Source organism: Camarhynchus parvulus, chromosome 17 (genome assembly GCF_901933205.1).
Source record: "Camarhynchus parvulus chromosome 17, STF_HiC, whole genome shotgun sequence".
NCBI classification, from domain to species: Eukaryota; Metazoa; Chordata; class Aves; order Passeriformes; family Thraupidae; genus Camarhynchus; species Camarhynchus parvulus.
The window spans coordinates 10,181,918-10,197,461 of record NC_044587.1 but is presented as its reverse complement, the minus strand read 5'-3'; the positions used below and the strand labels follow the sequence as shown (position 1 = coordinate 10,197,461).

The 15,544-nt window shown below is 55.2% G+C and overlaps 1 protein-coding gene across 1 annotated transcript in view; it reads right to left on the bottom strand.

Annotated features, from left to right (window-relative positions):
- The window catches only part of RGS3 (regulator of G protein signaling 3), a 64,215-nt gene that overhangs the window by 34,258 nt on the left and 14,413 nt on the right, over positions 1-15,544 (bottom strand). Inside the window, exons 8-9 of the mRNA XM_030961566.1 lie at positions 13,018-13,129; positions 7,633-7,673 (exon numbers count right to left, since the gene is read on the bottom strand). Coding sequence (XP_030817426.1) covers positions 7,633-7,673; positions 13,018-13,129 — 153 coding nt within the window. The remainder of the gene's footprint in view (positions 1-7,632; positions 7,674-13,017; positions 13,130-15,544) is intronic.

Sequence of the window (15,544 nt, the reverse complement as noted above, 5' to 3'; positions counted from 1 at the left end):
GTGCTGCCTGGGCCTTTTAAAAATCTCTCTAGCACTGTAACTGCACCATATCAACTCTTCTTTTTGCCAAGACCTGGGAAATGACCCCAAAATTAAAGCTGGGGGGAAAAAAACTCATGTTTTTTGGTTATCTCAATACTCAGGGTCAGGCTGAGCTGTGTAAAAATGCACAAAACCAGGAGAGCAGAGTGTCCCTGTTTATCTGCTCCTCCAGCTGGGACAGGAGCACTCCCTGAGCTGGGAGCTGGCAGTGCCCAGGAGCTGCCCTGTGCCCAGCTCTGGGTCATGCCAGCCTGGGCCTTCTGCCATGGTGTCACCCAACATCTGACCCAGAGAAAGCCCCCAGGCCAAGGAGGGGAAGCCCAGGGTCTGTCTGCACAGAGCTGCAGCCTGGCCACCAGCTCCAGAGCCACTGCCATGGGTGTCCCAGCTCCAGGGACATCCCAGGAGACAGCAGGGCCAGGGGGACATTGCCACTGGAACCTGGGGCTGCCATGGCCATGCTGGGTTGGGCAGAGTGGAACATCTCAGCATCTGGGGCAATCTGCACGTGGGCTCATGTCACAGCATCCTCCAGGGGGTTTCTCCACAGGCTGGAACTGCTCTAACCTCGCCTCCCTGCAGCTGCAGCTGGGACTGCTCAGCACCACCCAGAGAAATGCAGGGGCTGGGACCTGAGGGCCTTTGGAGGAGGAAAATGGAAAGCTCAGTTCAGGAATGAGTTAAGCTGCTGCTGTGAGGGTGACATGGCAGAGGGACTCAGGGTCCAGCTCTCAGGGGTGACTCAAGGCTTGAGGAACATCTCCAGCATCCCAGAAATGAGCCATGGAGGAAACAAAGGCAGTGCCAGAGAGCAGGAAAGGATTTTTCATTGGGTAACATCTCCTGGCCACCAGCAGCAGAATGGAGCAAAGGGAGCCCCCCTTCCCCTGAACAGGATGGGAACAGAGGTGCACAGTTCTGTTCTCTCACAATATTCATGTCACAGAAGTGGTGAGAGCAAGGAGGCTCCAGGCTGCCTCTGCCCCAAGTGCTGGGACTGATCCCAGCCCTGCCTGCAGTGCCTCCCCACAGCCCAGGGGATCCTCCCCCTGTGCAGGACAAGCCCATCACACAAATTACAGCCACAAACCCGACAAGCACCTTCTCCTGTCCTCTTGTGAATGAGAGGAAATTGAGATACAATTCCAGCAGAGCACACAACCCATTTCCCACACAAAGGCCTCCACTCCCTTCTCACTGAACAGATTCCCCTCAGCTGTTCACTTGGGCTCCTAGCTTTGATGTCACCCCCAGCCCTGCCCTTTTGCCCTCTCCCTATCACCAAACCATCTGCCCAAGTGCCCTCTAGGTCTGCCCAGACAGTGCCCAAAATGCTCCTTGCAAACTATGCTGATGACATGTCCAGAACAGCCAGCTCCAAAATTACCCAGGTGTTTAAAATCTGCCAGAGTGTCCCTGACACTCGTCCTCTGTGCCATCAGGAAATTGCTTTTCCCAGCATTCAGATTTGCTGTTTGGAGACAGAACCTGGGCTCTCCCTGGCTCCTCCCTTTGGGCCAATGCCACATCCCAAAGGGCACTCAGTGAGCAGAGAACACCTTGGGAAATGAATGCTGCTGTGGAATGAGCTGGGCCATGGATGGAGAGAGGCACAATAGCAAGACTACAGCATTCTGTGATCCATTTGTCCCAAGCATCCCCTTGGGGGCAGCTGAGGGTGGGAACAGAAACAGGAACAGGAGCAGGACCCTGGAGCAGGGATGTGCCCACACAGAGCCAGGCTGCCCAGAGCAGCTGTGGATCCCTGGATCCCTGGCAGTGGCCAAGTCCTGTCCAGTGAGTGCCATCCTTGGCCATGGCAGGGCTGGGACAAGATGATCTTTAAAGTCCCTCCCAAGCCAAACCAGTCTGGGATTCTCTGATGGCCAAGGTGGGGGACAGTGGCATTTCTCTGACGCTTGTCCAGAGGCTCCCCCATGCAGGATGGGCATGTCCAAGGCAAAGCCAGCTCAGGCACAGTCACAGCATCAATTTGCTCAGCTCTGGACGAGTGCTCCCCACAGTAGCAGAAGGAGCTGCTACCCGAAGGATTTTCTGTTTCCCAAGACAAACTCCTGTGTCTGCACATGAAAACTTCCAGAGGAAAAAAAAATATCAAAATTGCCAGTGCTTTTCAAAGGAAAAGCTTACTGAGCTGTTTGGTTTTAAGTCCATTTGGTCTGAATATGTTGGGCTGGAATCAAACACTTGTAACAATGCATTAAACCCCTGACCTGCAGTTTCCTCTCAGCAGGATATTTCCGGAGCAGGGAAGGGTGTGAATGCAGCCCTGGAGCACACTCACAGCTCCACACAGCTCCCTGAGAGGCTGCCCATTCCCAGCAGGCAGCAAACATTCCCTGCTGACAGCTTGTACACACCCCGTGAGATGTGTGTGTCCTGCAGGGAATGGGGAATGGGGAAAATGCAGACAAACCCCCACACCTCAAATCCTGTGGGGTGCAGAAATGTGGGGTCATACTGAATCCTACACTGGTTTGGGTTTGAAGGGACCTTAAAGCTCATCCCATCCCACCCCCTGCCATGGCAGGGACACCTCCCACTGTCCCAGCCTGCTCCCAGCCCCATCCAACACTTGGGCACTGCCAGGGATCCAGGGGCAGCCACAGCTGCTCTGGGCACCTGTGCCAGCTCCACCTATTGCAGTGCTCAAATCAGCCAGAGGCTGTCACAGGCAGGGGCTGTTCAGCTTCAAACTGTGCTCTTTGGATTTAAAATCCTGAAAGGAAAGATGCCCAGGCCAGGTCTCAGTGCACTGCCAGGACTTTTTAACATTTCAGCTGGCAAATAGGAAAATTAGAGGAGCTGTAATGGCCATAAACTGAAACACAAAGTGTTCCACCCAACATGAGGAAGAACATTTCTCCATGAGGGTGGCAGAGCTCTGGAACAGCTGCCCGGGGCGGGTGTGGGGTGTCCCTCTCTGGAGACATCCCAAACCCACCTGGACACCTTCCTGTGGCACCTGCTCCAGGTGCCCCTGCCTTGGCTGTTCTGGGACTCTGTGATCCCAGCTACACACTCAGGCATTCCTGAGATCTAAAGGCACCACCTTCACCTCCAAAATCCTGGCTTGTGTCTGTGCTGGGGCTATCACAGCCTCCAGAAGGAACAAAATCCCACAGAGGACAGCTCAGTGCAGAACCTCCCTGTGCTTTGCACATCCTTTCCAATCCCACTCTACATTCAGCCTTTCCAGGATGCCAAGTGCCCCTCAGAACTGGGTCCATGCTCACTCAGGATCCCCAAACCCTGCAGTTCTCACCTTGCAGAGGCTGTAAAACAAACACCCTTCATGCTGGAACCCACAGCAGGCTCTGCAGCTGCTGCTAGCTCTGCCTGCAAACAGCCAGACTGCCCAGGGCTCCAGCTCTGTGCAGTGATTTATTACACAAAATTAGACAGGATGACCAGCAGTAGCTTTTTTTGTGACACTTCCTGAAGGTTGGAATTTTCTCTCTTGTTTATAATAAATTAAGGAACTCACAGGTATTAGAACATACTTTTGTTTGGTAACGTGTCAGATGCAAATGCAAATTCGTGACCTTACGGGTCAGAACATTACTCAGAAACCCTCAAGATGAGCAATAGCAGGAGGCTGCAGCTCAAGGCTTCAGCAGAGAGCTCTTCCCGCAGCAAAGGCAGTGGCAGCCTGGCCCCGTGGGCTCCTCTCAGCTCTCAGCAGCACTAAACACATTAGTGCTCATTGCAGATGATTTGTGGGCAACAAACAGCAGCTCAAGAGCTTCCTCCGACCTCCCAGCCCATCACATCATAGCAGCACAATGGATGTGTCTGCCCAGCCCACGGCGACAGGAGCCCAGCTGAGAGCAGCCACAAACCCCCCTGAGCCACCAGCAGCAGGGACAGAGCCAGGAGAGGGCTCTGGGCACACACAGAGCCAGGGATGGAGCAGGTCACGATGGGGAGAGACCCCTGAGGGTGACACGGGGCCAAAAAGCCATGAGAGCCCACACATCCTGCCCCTATCCATCCTCATCCCTTCCACCTGCACGGGCTGGGCAGCCGGGCAGTCCTGACCCCCCTCAGGGACCTGAACATGTCCCCAGAGCACAGCCAGCCCCTCTGCATGGCAATCCCTGTCCCCAGAGCACAGCCAGCCCCTCTCCAGGGCAATCCCTGTCCCCAGAGCACAGCCAGCCCCTCTCCAGGGCAATCCCTGTCCCCAGGGCACAGCCAGCCCCTCTCAAATGGAATCCCTGTCCCCAGGGCACAGCCAGCCCCTCTCAAATGGAATCCCTGTCCCCAGAGCACAGCCAGCCCCTGTCCCCAGAGCACAGCCAGCCCCTCTCAAATGGAATCCCTGTCCCCAGAGCACAGCCAGCCCCTCTCCAGGGCAATCCCTGTCCCCAGGGCACAGCCAGCCCCTCTCCAGGGCAATCCCTGTCCCCAGGGCACAGCCAGCCCCTCAGGGGAGCCCATCTTTGCAGAGGGCTGTTCCCACAGCCAGGAAGGAGGCTGAGCTTTTCACCAGGGCAGAAGAAGGTGCCACAAGCAGAGTGTGGCACCCACTGGACACCAGAGCTGTCAGGTGATGGGGACAGCTGCACAGGGATGGCCCAGGGACTGCTGCAAGTGCCACTTCCCAGTGCCCAGCCCCAGCCCTCATCTGAGAGCAGGGCCCACTGCAAAAATCACCTTATCACACAAACCCAGCCTCCCACCAGGCCAGAGGGGCACCCACAGCCTCCCCACTGTCCCCCTGCAGTGTTTCTGTGAGAGCCAGCCTGCAGGGACACCTCTGAGGGGACTGTCCCCTCCCAGCCTCCTGGTGACACCCCCACAGGCCTGTAAGCAAAGATCTGGTCCCAAAATGTGAATGCAAAGAAGAAAAGAGACAACCTGAAGGAGATGCTCTTCTTGGCTTCCCTGCAGGAATCAGATGCTGGAATGCTCCCAGGCTGGCTCCCAGAACATCCCATCCTTCCAGAAGAGCCCCTCTCTCCACCTGGGCCCAAGGGCACAACCCCTGTGCTGCACATCTGGGAGGTTCCTGCTCTCCTGCTCCATCCCCAGCCCCTGCAGCCCTGTCCCCCCTCCCCGTGGCTCCTGGGGAGGTGACCTGCAGGTCACAGGTCACTGTTTCCCAGAAGAGAAATCTGAGAAAAGTCTGCTGGGAGAGCCCCATCCTGCCCTGGCTCACTGCTGACTCATAGACACATCCCCACCTCTGTTCCCCTTTCAAACCCCAATTTCCCACTGCTGGAGAGCCCCAGGGCACCCACAGCTGGCAGGTTCCTGTCACCACCACCTTGGAGCCAGCTGCTCCCTCTGGCCAGGACAGAGCAGCAGCCATGTGTTAGGAAGGATGAAAGTTTGACAAGAAAGTCTCACAGATATGTGTGCTTAGCAGAAAGATTTTTGAATGTAGAATCTGAAGAAGGAATAGAGATGGAAGCAAGTTTTGATATAGAAGAAAAGAATTGCTGAGCCAGTCTCACTGGATAACCAAGGAGGCAAAGGGTGTGTTAGTTAGAAGGGGTTTTAAGGCTTATAGCAAAGATAAACCCACCCCAAACAAGAAGATGTTTTTACCAAGCAGAAAGAGAGCACAGGCAAACAATCAGCAAAGTTGCAAGAAGAAAAAAGGTCTCAGAATTTTCCACTGCAAGAAAACTGAAAAACAACTTCTAGCTTAAACTGTAATGTACTGACTTCTAGTGGTTGGAGAACAGTAACATGAATATGGTAATTACAGCAGTTATGATAGGCTATAGGTAATAGTTTAGGTATAGATTGGTTCTGCTGTATTAAGATGCTCAGCAAAGAAAAGTCTATAATGCACTGTAACCAAAGCCAAAGGGTCTCCAGGCTGCCTGCAGCTGGAGCTGACAGCTGTGGGCACAGCTCTGTCACCCACCACCCTGGGCTGCTGTAACCTCTTGGATACAACAAACTGCATTTTGGATACAATAAACTGCATTTTGGATACAATAAACTGCATTTTGGATACAACAAACTGCATTTTGGATACAATAAACTGCATTTTGGAGAGCCCCTGGAGTCCCACACCTCTCATTTCAGCTCTTACAGCCGTGGGGCTGGGAGGGAAGGGTGGCACAGGGCATGTCCTGCTTGGCCAGGTGCTGTCCCCAACCAGGGCTGCCCAGTGTCACCTCAGAGCCTGGGCTGGCAGTGCAGGGGGTGATCACCCACCCCTGGGGCCCAGCATGTGGCAGAGCTGCTGGGAAGCTCCACTGCCCTGGTGAGTGCCCCAAAGCAGCCCAGGAGGAGCAGACAGGGTTTGCAGAGTCCCACAGCATGGCCAGTCCAGAACTGCTGAAATCTGTGGGGGAACAGGAGGTGGGAAAGCAAAAATCTCACATTTTCTATCCAAGTGCTCCACTCCAGCCACAGCAGATGCCAGGGATCTCCATCACCAGAGCTCTCACAGACAATTAGGCCCCTCAGAAGAAAGCCCAGCCCTTCATTACAGCCTGACAAAGACACCTCTTCACATCTCAGAATCTCATGAAACACAGCCAGCTCTGTTTTGGTCACTTCTACTTAGGGGCACTAAGCTTCCAAACCAAATATCAGACTCTGAGTGTATTTTTCCAAGTGCCTGAAAAAACACTGGAGAGCCTCATCCATGCACCCAGCACGGCCTGGCTGAGTCACAGCCCGGCTGTCACCAGCCCAGGGTGACATTGCCCTGGGACACACACTGAGCAAAGCTGGGGGGGCTCAGCCCCTGCCCAGCCACAAAGCACACAGGAGACAAGGAAGGAGCAGGAGGGAAGGAACAGGAACAGGACAGGAGTGCAGGATTCTGCAGTGAGTCGTGCCCTGGCCCAGCTCCAGCCTCTCAAGGTGAACAACTTCCACACTGAGCATTTGCACCCAGCCTTCACAATGGCTCATTATTGCACAGTGCTGCTGAGCAGTGTTTGCCTTTCTCCTCTGTGCCCTGGGGAGCTTTCCCAGACCCACCTTTCCACCTCAGAGAGTACAAGGTCTTGAAAGCAGGAACACAGCAAAGTCACTGCAAAAGCAAAAAACCCCAAGGCCTTCAATGGTTAGGGAGGTCCAGTGTGAATCAACTCTACAGAGTCCTTGACTTGACAAAAGGGATTGTGCCAAAGCCTGGGTGACTCCAAAGCTGCTTAGAGCACTCAGCTACACGTGGGCTTACAGCTATGATTCTGCTTTCACACTGGGCTTCCTTATTTTATTTGAGGGCTCCAAACCTGGATGTTTGAACACAAGAAAAGCAAGGTGCCTAAAAATAATGGCAAAACATTTGGCAAAGAAATCTACCCCCAGGGGTAAAAATCCTAAGAGAAAAAAAAGTGAGATGTCTCAAGGAAAATCCATAGGGAGAAGGGGAAAAGAAACCTGTTCTAGTGCTGCCCAAGCCCCTTTTAGCATCTTCTTATTCACATATTCTACAGCTATTACATTTCTTTTCCAGGCTTCTGGCAAATTCATTTAAAGAGAAGTTAAAATCAATTTTTTCAGTGCTCCTTGCCCCAGAAAAAAGATCAGAGCTGTCAGTACCTGCCCAGCTCTCACTGGAAGGTTAAAGTGGAAATCAGCACCACTCACCTCTGCCAGGTAAAGGATGCAGAACTTGCGATCTTCTGAACCTGCAGGGAAGAAAAACCAGGATCAGAGCGAAGCTGCAGCTGCATTTCTGCAAGAGGAGCCACTGGCAGAGGAACTGGCTGAGAGACAGCACTGAATGAGTGCTTGTTGTTGTCCCCAGTACCAGGCTGTGACCTGGGTGATGTCTGTGGCATCTGCCAGGGCCGGGCACGGCGGGGCCCTGCAGGGACTCAGTGCCCTGGCAGGGATGCTCCCGGGGGTTCCTCCTTTGGAAAAGGGTTTGCTGCATTCAGAGGCACTGCAGGCTCTGCTGCCCAGCCTGCCTTGGCACCTGCAGCCTGGGGGAGCATCCCAGGGGCTGCACAGGACCTGCAGCACCCACAGCCATCCTGGGAATCAGGGATGGGTCTCTCCATCCTATCCCTGGGGGTACTGTGCTCCCAGGAGGACTCACAGAGAAACTCCTGTTCCTGCATCTCATTCCCAGCTTCTTGCCCCAAGTCCTGGTGGTCCTGGTGGTCCTGCTGTCTGTCCCAGCCTCCCCCAGTGCCAGCAGCTGGGGCCCTGCCTCTGCAAGGGGATGGAGCCAAATCCCAGAGCAATGGGAAGCAGCAGGATGGGGCAGGGGGAGGAGCTCATCCTGCTCCTTTGGGCTGAGGACAAACTGCCCAGAATGGGGACACCAGGGAGACCCAGCCAAGGAACTTCCACTTCCACAGCTCTGTGCAAGGAGATGGTGCTGGGGACAACACAATCACCAACTCTGCCATCCACCTCCTGCTAAATGATGGAGCAGCCCAGAGCAGCTCCTCAGCTTACATCCCAGGAGATGTGTCAGACTCCAGCTGCTCCTCCAGGCTGGTCCCTGCAGGTCCAGCCTTCCCTGCACCCAACCAAAAGGCATTCCTGAGGATTTGCCCTGGCCCTGGTGTGTCCCCAGCCTCGAGGGAAGCCAGCTCCAGGCATACACCAGCCCCACAGGAGGACATGGGACTGCCCCAGGACAGGGTCACCTCAGCTCTGGAGCAGGACATCCCTTCTCCAGAGCAGAATATCCCATCTCCAGAGCAGAACATCCCATCTCCAGGAGCTGGCTGGCCCCTTCACAGCAGCCCTGCTCTTGGCAGCACCATGCTTCCCTGACCCTCCTAATGCCATTATCTGTGCCAGGAGCTCAGGGCTGCAGCCTGGGCATGGCTGCAGATCCCACTGCCAGTGGTGTCAGCACAAGCTCTGCTTCATTTCAGCAGCCTGAGCTGCTGGATGGGAACAGGCTCTGCACAGGGCTGGAAACACCCTGTTCCCTGGAGGAAAACGATTCTCCTGCTGCAGGCAGCAGCCCAAATGTCCAGATAAGAGCTGTGACCCACTGAGGGACTCGGGTGCCTCTTGAGTCACTCCCGGGCCACGTGAAACCTATGAAGAACTGGCTGGAGCCCTTTGCTGGGTGTCTATTCCAGCTGTCCTTTGTGGGGTCACAGCTCTGCCTCCACTGCCAGCTTCAGTTTTAATGCATTTTGCAGGATATGGGCTGGAAAATCCCTACAGGGACACCAGGACACTGTGTGACAGTGGCTGCTGGAGCCCAGCACCACTGGGAGTGCTGCTGTGGCCCTCTCAGGTGAGGAGCCCCTGTGTGCTCCCAAAACCTTGCCCAGCTCCCCCAGGGCTGCCCCTCCACATCCTCATTCCCAGGAGGGGAGGGGTGCCAGATCCTGGCACCCAGCCCTAATAACCTTGTCTCCATGGTCCCTGTCTCCTATTGTCCTTTATTAAACTTTTTACATTTTCACAGGAGAGTGAGTGTGTTTTTCACAATGTGAGGATCCTCATAAAGAAGGGTCCTGTGGGAGTGTGACAGCCCAGGGAATGACCCTGCTCCCCTTGGGCCTCTGTGGATTCCTTCTGCAGTAACAAGTGATCCTGAGAAGGTGAAAACCCACCAGAACTAAGTTCCCTTTCAAATTCCTCTCCCCTGAGCTGTGAATCCTGGCACCAGCAGCCTCCAGAGCCAGCAGCTGCTGTTCCTGTCCCTCCAGGACTCACTGCCACACACGGCCCAGCAGCTCAGTGCCTACAGGACACACAAAGCAGGGAGCCAGTCTGGGCTAAGGAATGGCTCAAATCCCATTTTATACCAGCCTTTAGGGAGAACTTCAGTAATGAACTGGCTGCCCATCCCAGCAGCTGGGCTGGAGGCAGGGCTGATCCCTGGCAAGGCACAGGGGGAGGCTGAAGGGCGATGGCAGAGCCAGGCAGGGCTGACCTGGGGGCAGATTTTACCACAAACCAGGTTTGCCAGGATTCCTTCCATGTTTTCAAGTCTCTGGAGGGTTAGGGTGGAGCAGCAGAGCCTGATGTGCCCAGAGCCCAGAAATACACAGGAGAAGCACAAGCTGGCACTGGAGAGGTGGCAGATACCTGGGATGATCCCCAGCTCTGCTCCCCACAGCTCTCGTGACAACAGCACAGCACATTCCCTCAGCCAAAGTCAGGGAAAAGCTAAAATGAAATAAGCAGGAGGAAAAAAACTCACTTGGAGGTATTTCCTTCTCTTCCTGATGTGCTGAGCTGGGACTGGTTTGCCTTCCAGAGTGACATGAGCTGAGCCTGTGCCAGGCTGGGCACAAGGCTCAGTGGGAGCTCTGCAGGGACACGTCCCCTCTCCAGCTGAGCCCTGTCCTGCACACCCACACTGCCTGAGACAGAGAGCAGCTCCTCTGTGCCTCTGCCACTTCCCTGTGCAGCCCATGGAAAGCACCTGCTGCTCTCAGGATTTGCCTGGTGTTGGGTCAGAAGGATGGGAAAAGAGGGAAGCTGCTCCTGCGGCTGTGGCAATGCCCTGGTGAGGGCAGGCACCCTGAGCCCAAATCCTCACCTCTGCTCAGCAAGGCTGGGACTGCACCCAGCAGCCAGGACAAGGTGCTGCCAGGCCCTGGGTGTGTGGGATATGCTGCTGAGCACATTCAAAGACAGCTGCAGGAGGGGACAAGCTCATCCTACTGGGGCAGTGTGGCAGGGTGCAAGCCCTGGGTGCTCCCCAGCATCCCAAGGAAGCACAGGAGGCCCATCAATCCCCCTCTTGCCCCGTGAGCATCTTTGGGACTGCACAACACAGCAGGTTGGGATGTCAGGAAGCCCTTGTTTGCAGGATCCCAGCTGGGGATGGGCTCCCAGAGCGGGGATAAAGGAAAGCTCCTCTCTGTCCCAAAGCTGAGCACACCCACTGGGGATGGAACCAGGATCCCGGTGTGTGGAAATTCCCACAGTGCCCGCTGAGGAAGCCAGCCCTGTGTCACTGGAGCCAGCTCATCAGCCTGTGCCGGGCTTGTGAAGCAGGAAGAGGGAGCATTGTGAGGCAGATCAGACTGATTTGCTTTCGCACAGAGCAGCGAGCGGCAGGAACAGGAAACAGCACAATGGCCCTGAGCGCACCGGAGATGTCTCAATTGTTGGAGGCAGCCACACGCCTGTTCCTATTCATGGGCCTTTCAGTCATTCAGGAGAGCAGCAGCAAATCCCTGCCAAGAGGGACAGACAGCTCCGAGCTCTCTCCAGCCGCCTTGGAAGCAGCCCTGCCCCAAGCAGGAGGGTTTGAGCTGCCTGAACAGCAGCTGGGCTGGATTCCCAGTGCACGGGGGGTGGCTCAGTGCTGCAGGGACCCCCATCTCCTTTGGAGAGCCTTGGGAAGCTATTCTAGACATGATCCAGCCGACTTATTATGGCAAAAAGGAAATAAGAGGCAGAAAACTGCTCACAAATCCACTGTGCCCGAGGTGAGGAGGCAAAATCCTGTGCTGCTGCAAGCAGAGCTCGGTGTGCAGAGCCAGGAGCAGCACCAGGGAAGCTGATTTCTCCAAGCAGGGCTATTCCCCAGCCTTTGGGAGCAGCCAGGAGCAGCACACACACACGGCCCAGGAGCTGACCAAAGGCACTTTAACAAGGAACAATTTCTTTTGTCCCTTTCTTAGAAATAAGCAGTGCTAAGAACACACTCAACAAAGCCCAGGGAGGCTTCAATGGCTTTTCTCAGTGGCTCGTGGCTGTGGTGCCCCATGTCCCTCCCCTGTGCTTCTGCTCCCATCAAATAGGTCAGGGAATTCATCTGGAAACAGAAATGTTGCTGGAAATGGGAAATAACAAGTGACAGGCAGCCTGTGGTGTCCAGCACTGAGCTCAGAACAACGTGATGCATGTGGAGAAACACAGTCCATCCACAGGGCTAGTGGCTCAGCTGGGAAAAGTCATGGGAAGCAGCAAAATTCACCCAGAAAAGGATCCCTTTGGAGAAGCAGCCCAGATCTGGATTCATTCCTTTTGGTCAGGGCCACAGGACTGCATAAAGACATTGGCTCATCATTTCCAGAGTAATTTGGGTTCAAGGGGCCTCTTCAGCGGGCTCTGGAGTCCAATCCCTGACCAAAGCACCCAGACCAGGGCACTCAGGAGTCCTGAATGCCTCCAGGCATGGAGGTCCCACAGCCTGGGATCTCAAGTCACTCAATATCCTGCCAACCTCATGACAGGAAAGTTTCTCCTTCTATCTCATCCTGATTTCCCTGGGGGGTCCCAGGGCAGCTGCCTGGGCTGCAGGAGGAGCTGTGGCACAGTCAGGGAACTGTACATAGAACAAGCCCATACCCAAAAGCAACCACACCACACAAGGAACAAGGTGAAACTGGGCCCAGGGCCAACAAGTGGCTCCACCATAGCAAATAGGATGTGGTAGAGCAATTCCCTTATTCATCTTGAGACCACGAGGAGCTAAAGGGAGTCTTTTGTACTGAAATAACCCATTTCCAGTCATCCCTGCCCTAGAAGCCTTCTCTGAGCTCTCAGCTGGACACCAAAGGTGTCAGCCAAGGTGCAGGGTGAGGGCAAGGCCCCCAGCCCTGCTCTGAGGGTTTGAGGGGTGAGCAGGGGGATGGATGTGAGCAACAGGGAAACCGTGGGCAGCTGAAGAGAGAAGTAGCAAAGCAAAGCAGCAAAGTCAAGGTCATCAGAGCTTGGCCAGCCATGCTTGGAGCCAATCTCTGAACTCCCTCGAGGCATCACGGGGGAAACCTCAAGGCTTCAGTTCCCTTTCCCAGCCTTGGCCAGTCCCTGCTGTGACAGTGTGACACCACTTAGGGAATGCCAGCCCAGATCCTGAGCCATGCACCCAGAGAGGCTGGAAAGGGCCTGGGTGCTCCTGAGCTGTGCCAGGAGATGGAGCTCCCAGGTGAATGCAGGGACAGCAGGGGTGGTGCTGGCACCCCAGCAAGGATGACCTGGTTGGTGGCACTGGAAGCACCAGGACAGCAGGGTGCTGCTGGCCAGAAACCTTTGCAGCCAGCAGCCAGAAAACACCCCCAAATGCCTCCAATTGCTGGTGCAGCCACTCACCCTCCTGGAGCTTGACACTGTGCAGGTACAGAGGGTTCCTCAGCACGTTGCAGCGCCCGGGCTCATCCTCCTTGGTGAAGAGCAGCAGGTCGGAGTAGACAAAGAGAGTCACCTGGAAGCACAGGAGCAGCACAGGGGAAGCTATAGGGAGCTCATCTCTTGGCACTGAGTGTCCTGGAAATGTCCTCTGCCCTGGGGACAGGCACCAGGGGAGCCCAGACAGCCCTTCCCAAAGAGCTGCTGCACCCAGCAAGCTTCAGATGAGGCTCCCCTCGCTTGGCAGCCGCTTCCTGAGGCTTGTGAGTCCTGTGACAGGAGGGATAAACCTGCCTGGCAGTTCCACAGCACACAAACACACCCTCTCTGCCCCCTCCTGTCACTTCCCACTTACACCAGTTACAAATCACAGCAGGAGGAGGGAAGAAGTTGCCGACTAATCCCAGCACTCTGCAGAAGTTGTAGCCTGAAAGCAAATCTGATCCCTCTGAGCACCCTCACAGGGGAGCTCCTGGCTGCTCTCAGTGAGAAAGTAAAGTTTGGTTTTAACAAGAGCAGGACCACAGAGAGCAGCTGCAGGGGACAAACCCAACACCTCAAACCACGGTGGGGGTGGACAGGAAACACCACCCAAGCATGTCCCAGAGCTGTGCTCCAGCAGAGCCTCGGGTGTCCCAGGGGCTGGGGGCTCCTCCAGGCCAGGGGGAAAAGCCTTGCCTGAGGTCCCCAGTCCAATCAGTTCAGATTAATGGGACCTTGAATACAAGAATGGGTTTCTCCACAGCACTGGAGATCCTGGACCCAGAAGCCTCCCAGGGATGAGAAGCTTGGTGTGAACCTGTCCTGGCCTCCAGGAGCTGGGACACACAGAGAGCCTCAAAGATCACAAAACCATGGAATCACAGAATATCCTGAGCTGGAAGGAACCCACAGGGATCCCCCAGCCCAGCCCCTGTCCCTGCCCAGCCCCCCCACAACCCCACCCTGTCCATCCCTGGCAGCGCTGTCCAAAGGCTCCTGGAGCTCTGGCAGCCTCGGGGCCGTGCCCATTCCCTGGGCAGCCTGGGCAGTGCCAGCACCCTCTGGGGAAGAACCTTGCCCTGAGCTCAGCCTGAGCTGCCCTGGTTCAGCCCCAGCCATTCCCTGGCTGTCCCTGGTCACCAGAGATGCCAGGGAGCAGCTGCAAGGTGGCAGTGGCACAGTGGCACAGTGGGTGCCAGACCTGCTCAGGATGAGGGCCTTGCAGTGCCCCCCAAAACCCCCCACAACAAAGGGAAAGCTTTGCAACACTGAGCCACAGCAAGGAAGGGTTTGTGGCCTTTTAGCAAAAGGAGAGAACACCCAGAGTCCAGAGGGGTGGGAGGGAGCACAGAGAGGTGACTCTGCTCCCACAGGGACCAAGTCCCAGCTGGCAGCACAGTTTGTGTCTGTGGCTCATGGACACATCCTGAGGAGGACAAGCTGGGTAAGAGTTATCACATGCTGGGGAGTCTCACATCAGGGAAGAGCATCTGGCTCCAAATCCAAAACCAAGCCCTTGCCACAAGATTTCTCCTTGCAGTGCAAGTTCATTTTTGTGGGATTCTCAGTAAGTACAAAGCTGCTGGTGGAGCTTTAATTGACAATGAAACCAGGGAGGGGATGTTCTTGTCTGTGTTATTTGGAAAATCCCTTCCTCTGCTCTCAACACTCTGCTGGCCTTGTGCCCACATCCACTCTCTTCATTCCATCTGATCTTGTTGGTAACACAAGGAATAACCAGGCAGAAACTGCACTACAACCCTCATCCCATGCCCACCTGTGCCAAAGGTGGCCAAAGGTGTGCCATGTTCTGGGACATGTCTGCTGCCATCTCAGGCCCCTCAACCCCAAAGAAGAGATGCTGAAAGGATTTTGGGAATAGCAACCCAAAGTGAAGGAGATAAAAGCATGATCAGCTAACAGTCACACAGAAATGGAGGAAAGAAACTGAAAACCTACTACCTGGGGAAGTTTAAAGGGTAGAAAAAGAGTGGGAGTAGCAGAAAAATCACTTCAAAACCAAGCCAGTTTCAATAGGGAACCTTGGAAATGGAATTACATGGCTAAGAATTTACAGGTATTGAGCTTTCACAGGAAAATGGGACGGATTGTATTCAGGATGTAGAAGGCAAAAGCACAAAAGTGCAGGTTCTGTAGGAGCATCTCTGTCAGATTCTGCTTCCAGGAAGACAATTGATCTGAGAGCAGTTGATAGAGGTGCCTCTGCTCCTTCAGGCTGTTGGGAGGAAAAATAAAAGTGCCCCTTCCACCCACAGAGGCAGGGGCAGAATCAGGGGCAGGGACAGAGGCAGGGAGAGGGACAGGGACAGGGGACAGGGGCAGAGACAGGGACAGGGACAGGGGCAGGGGCAGGGACAGCCCAGCACTGTGGGGCCTGGGGCTCTGGCAGACCCAGAGGTTGGAGCTGGACACCTGGGAGCTGAGGAGGGGACTCAGGGATGACCCCAGGGCAGCAGGGGCAAGGGGAGACTGGAGGAGTAACGTGGAG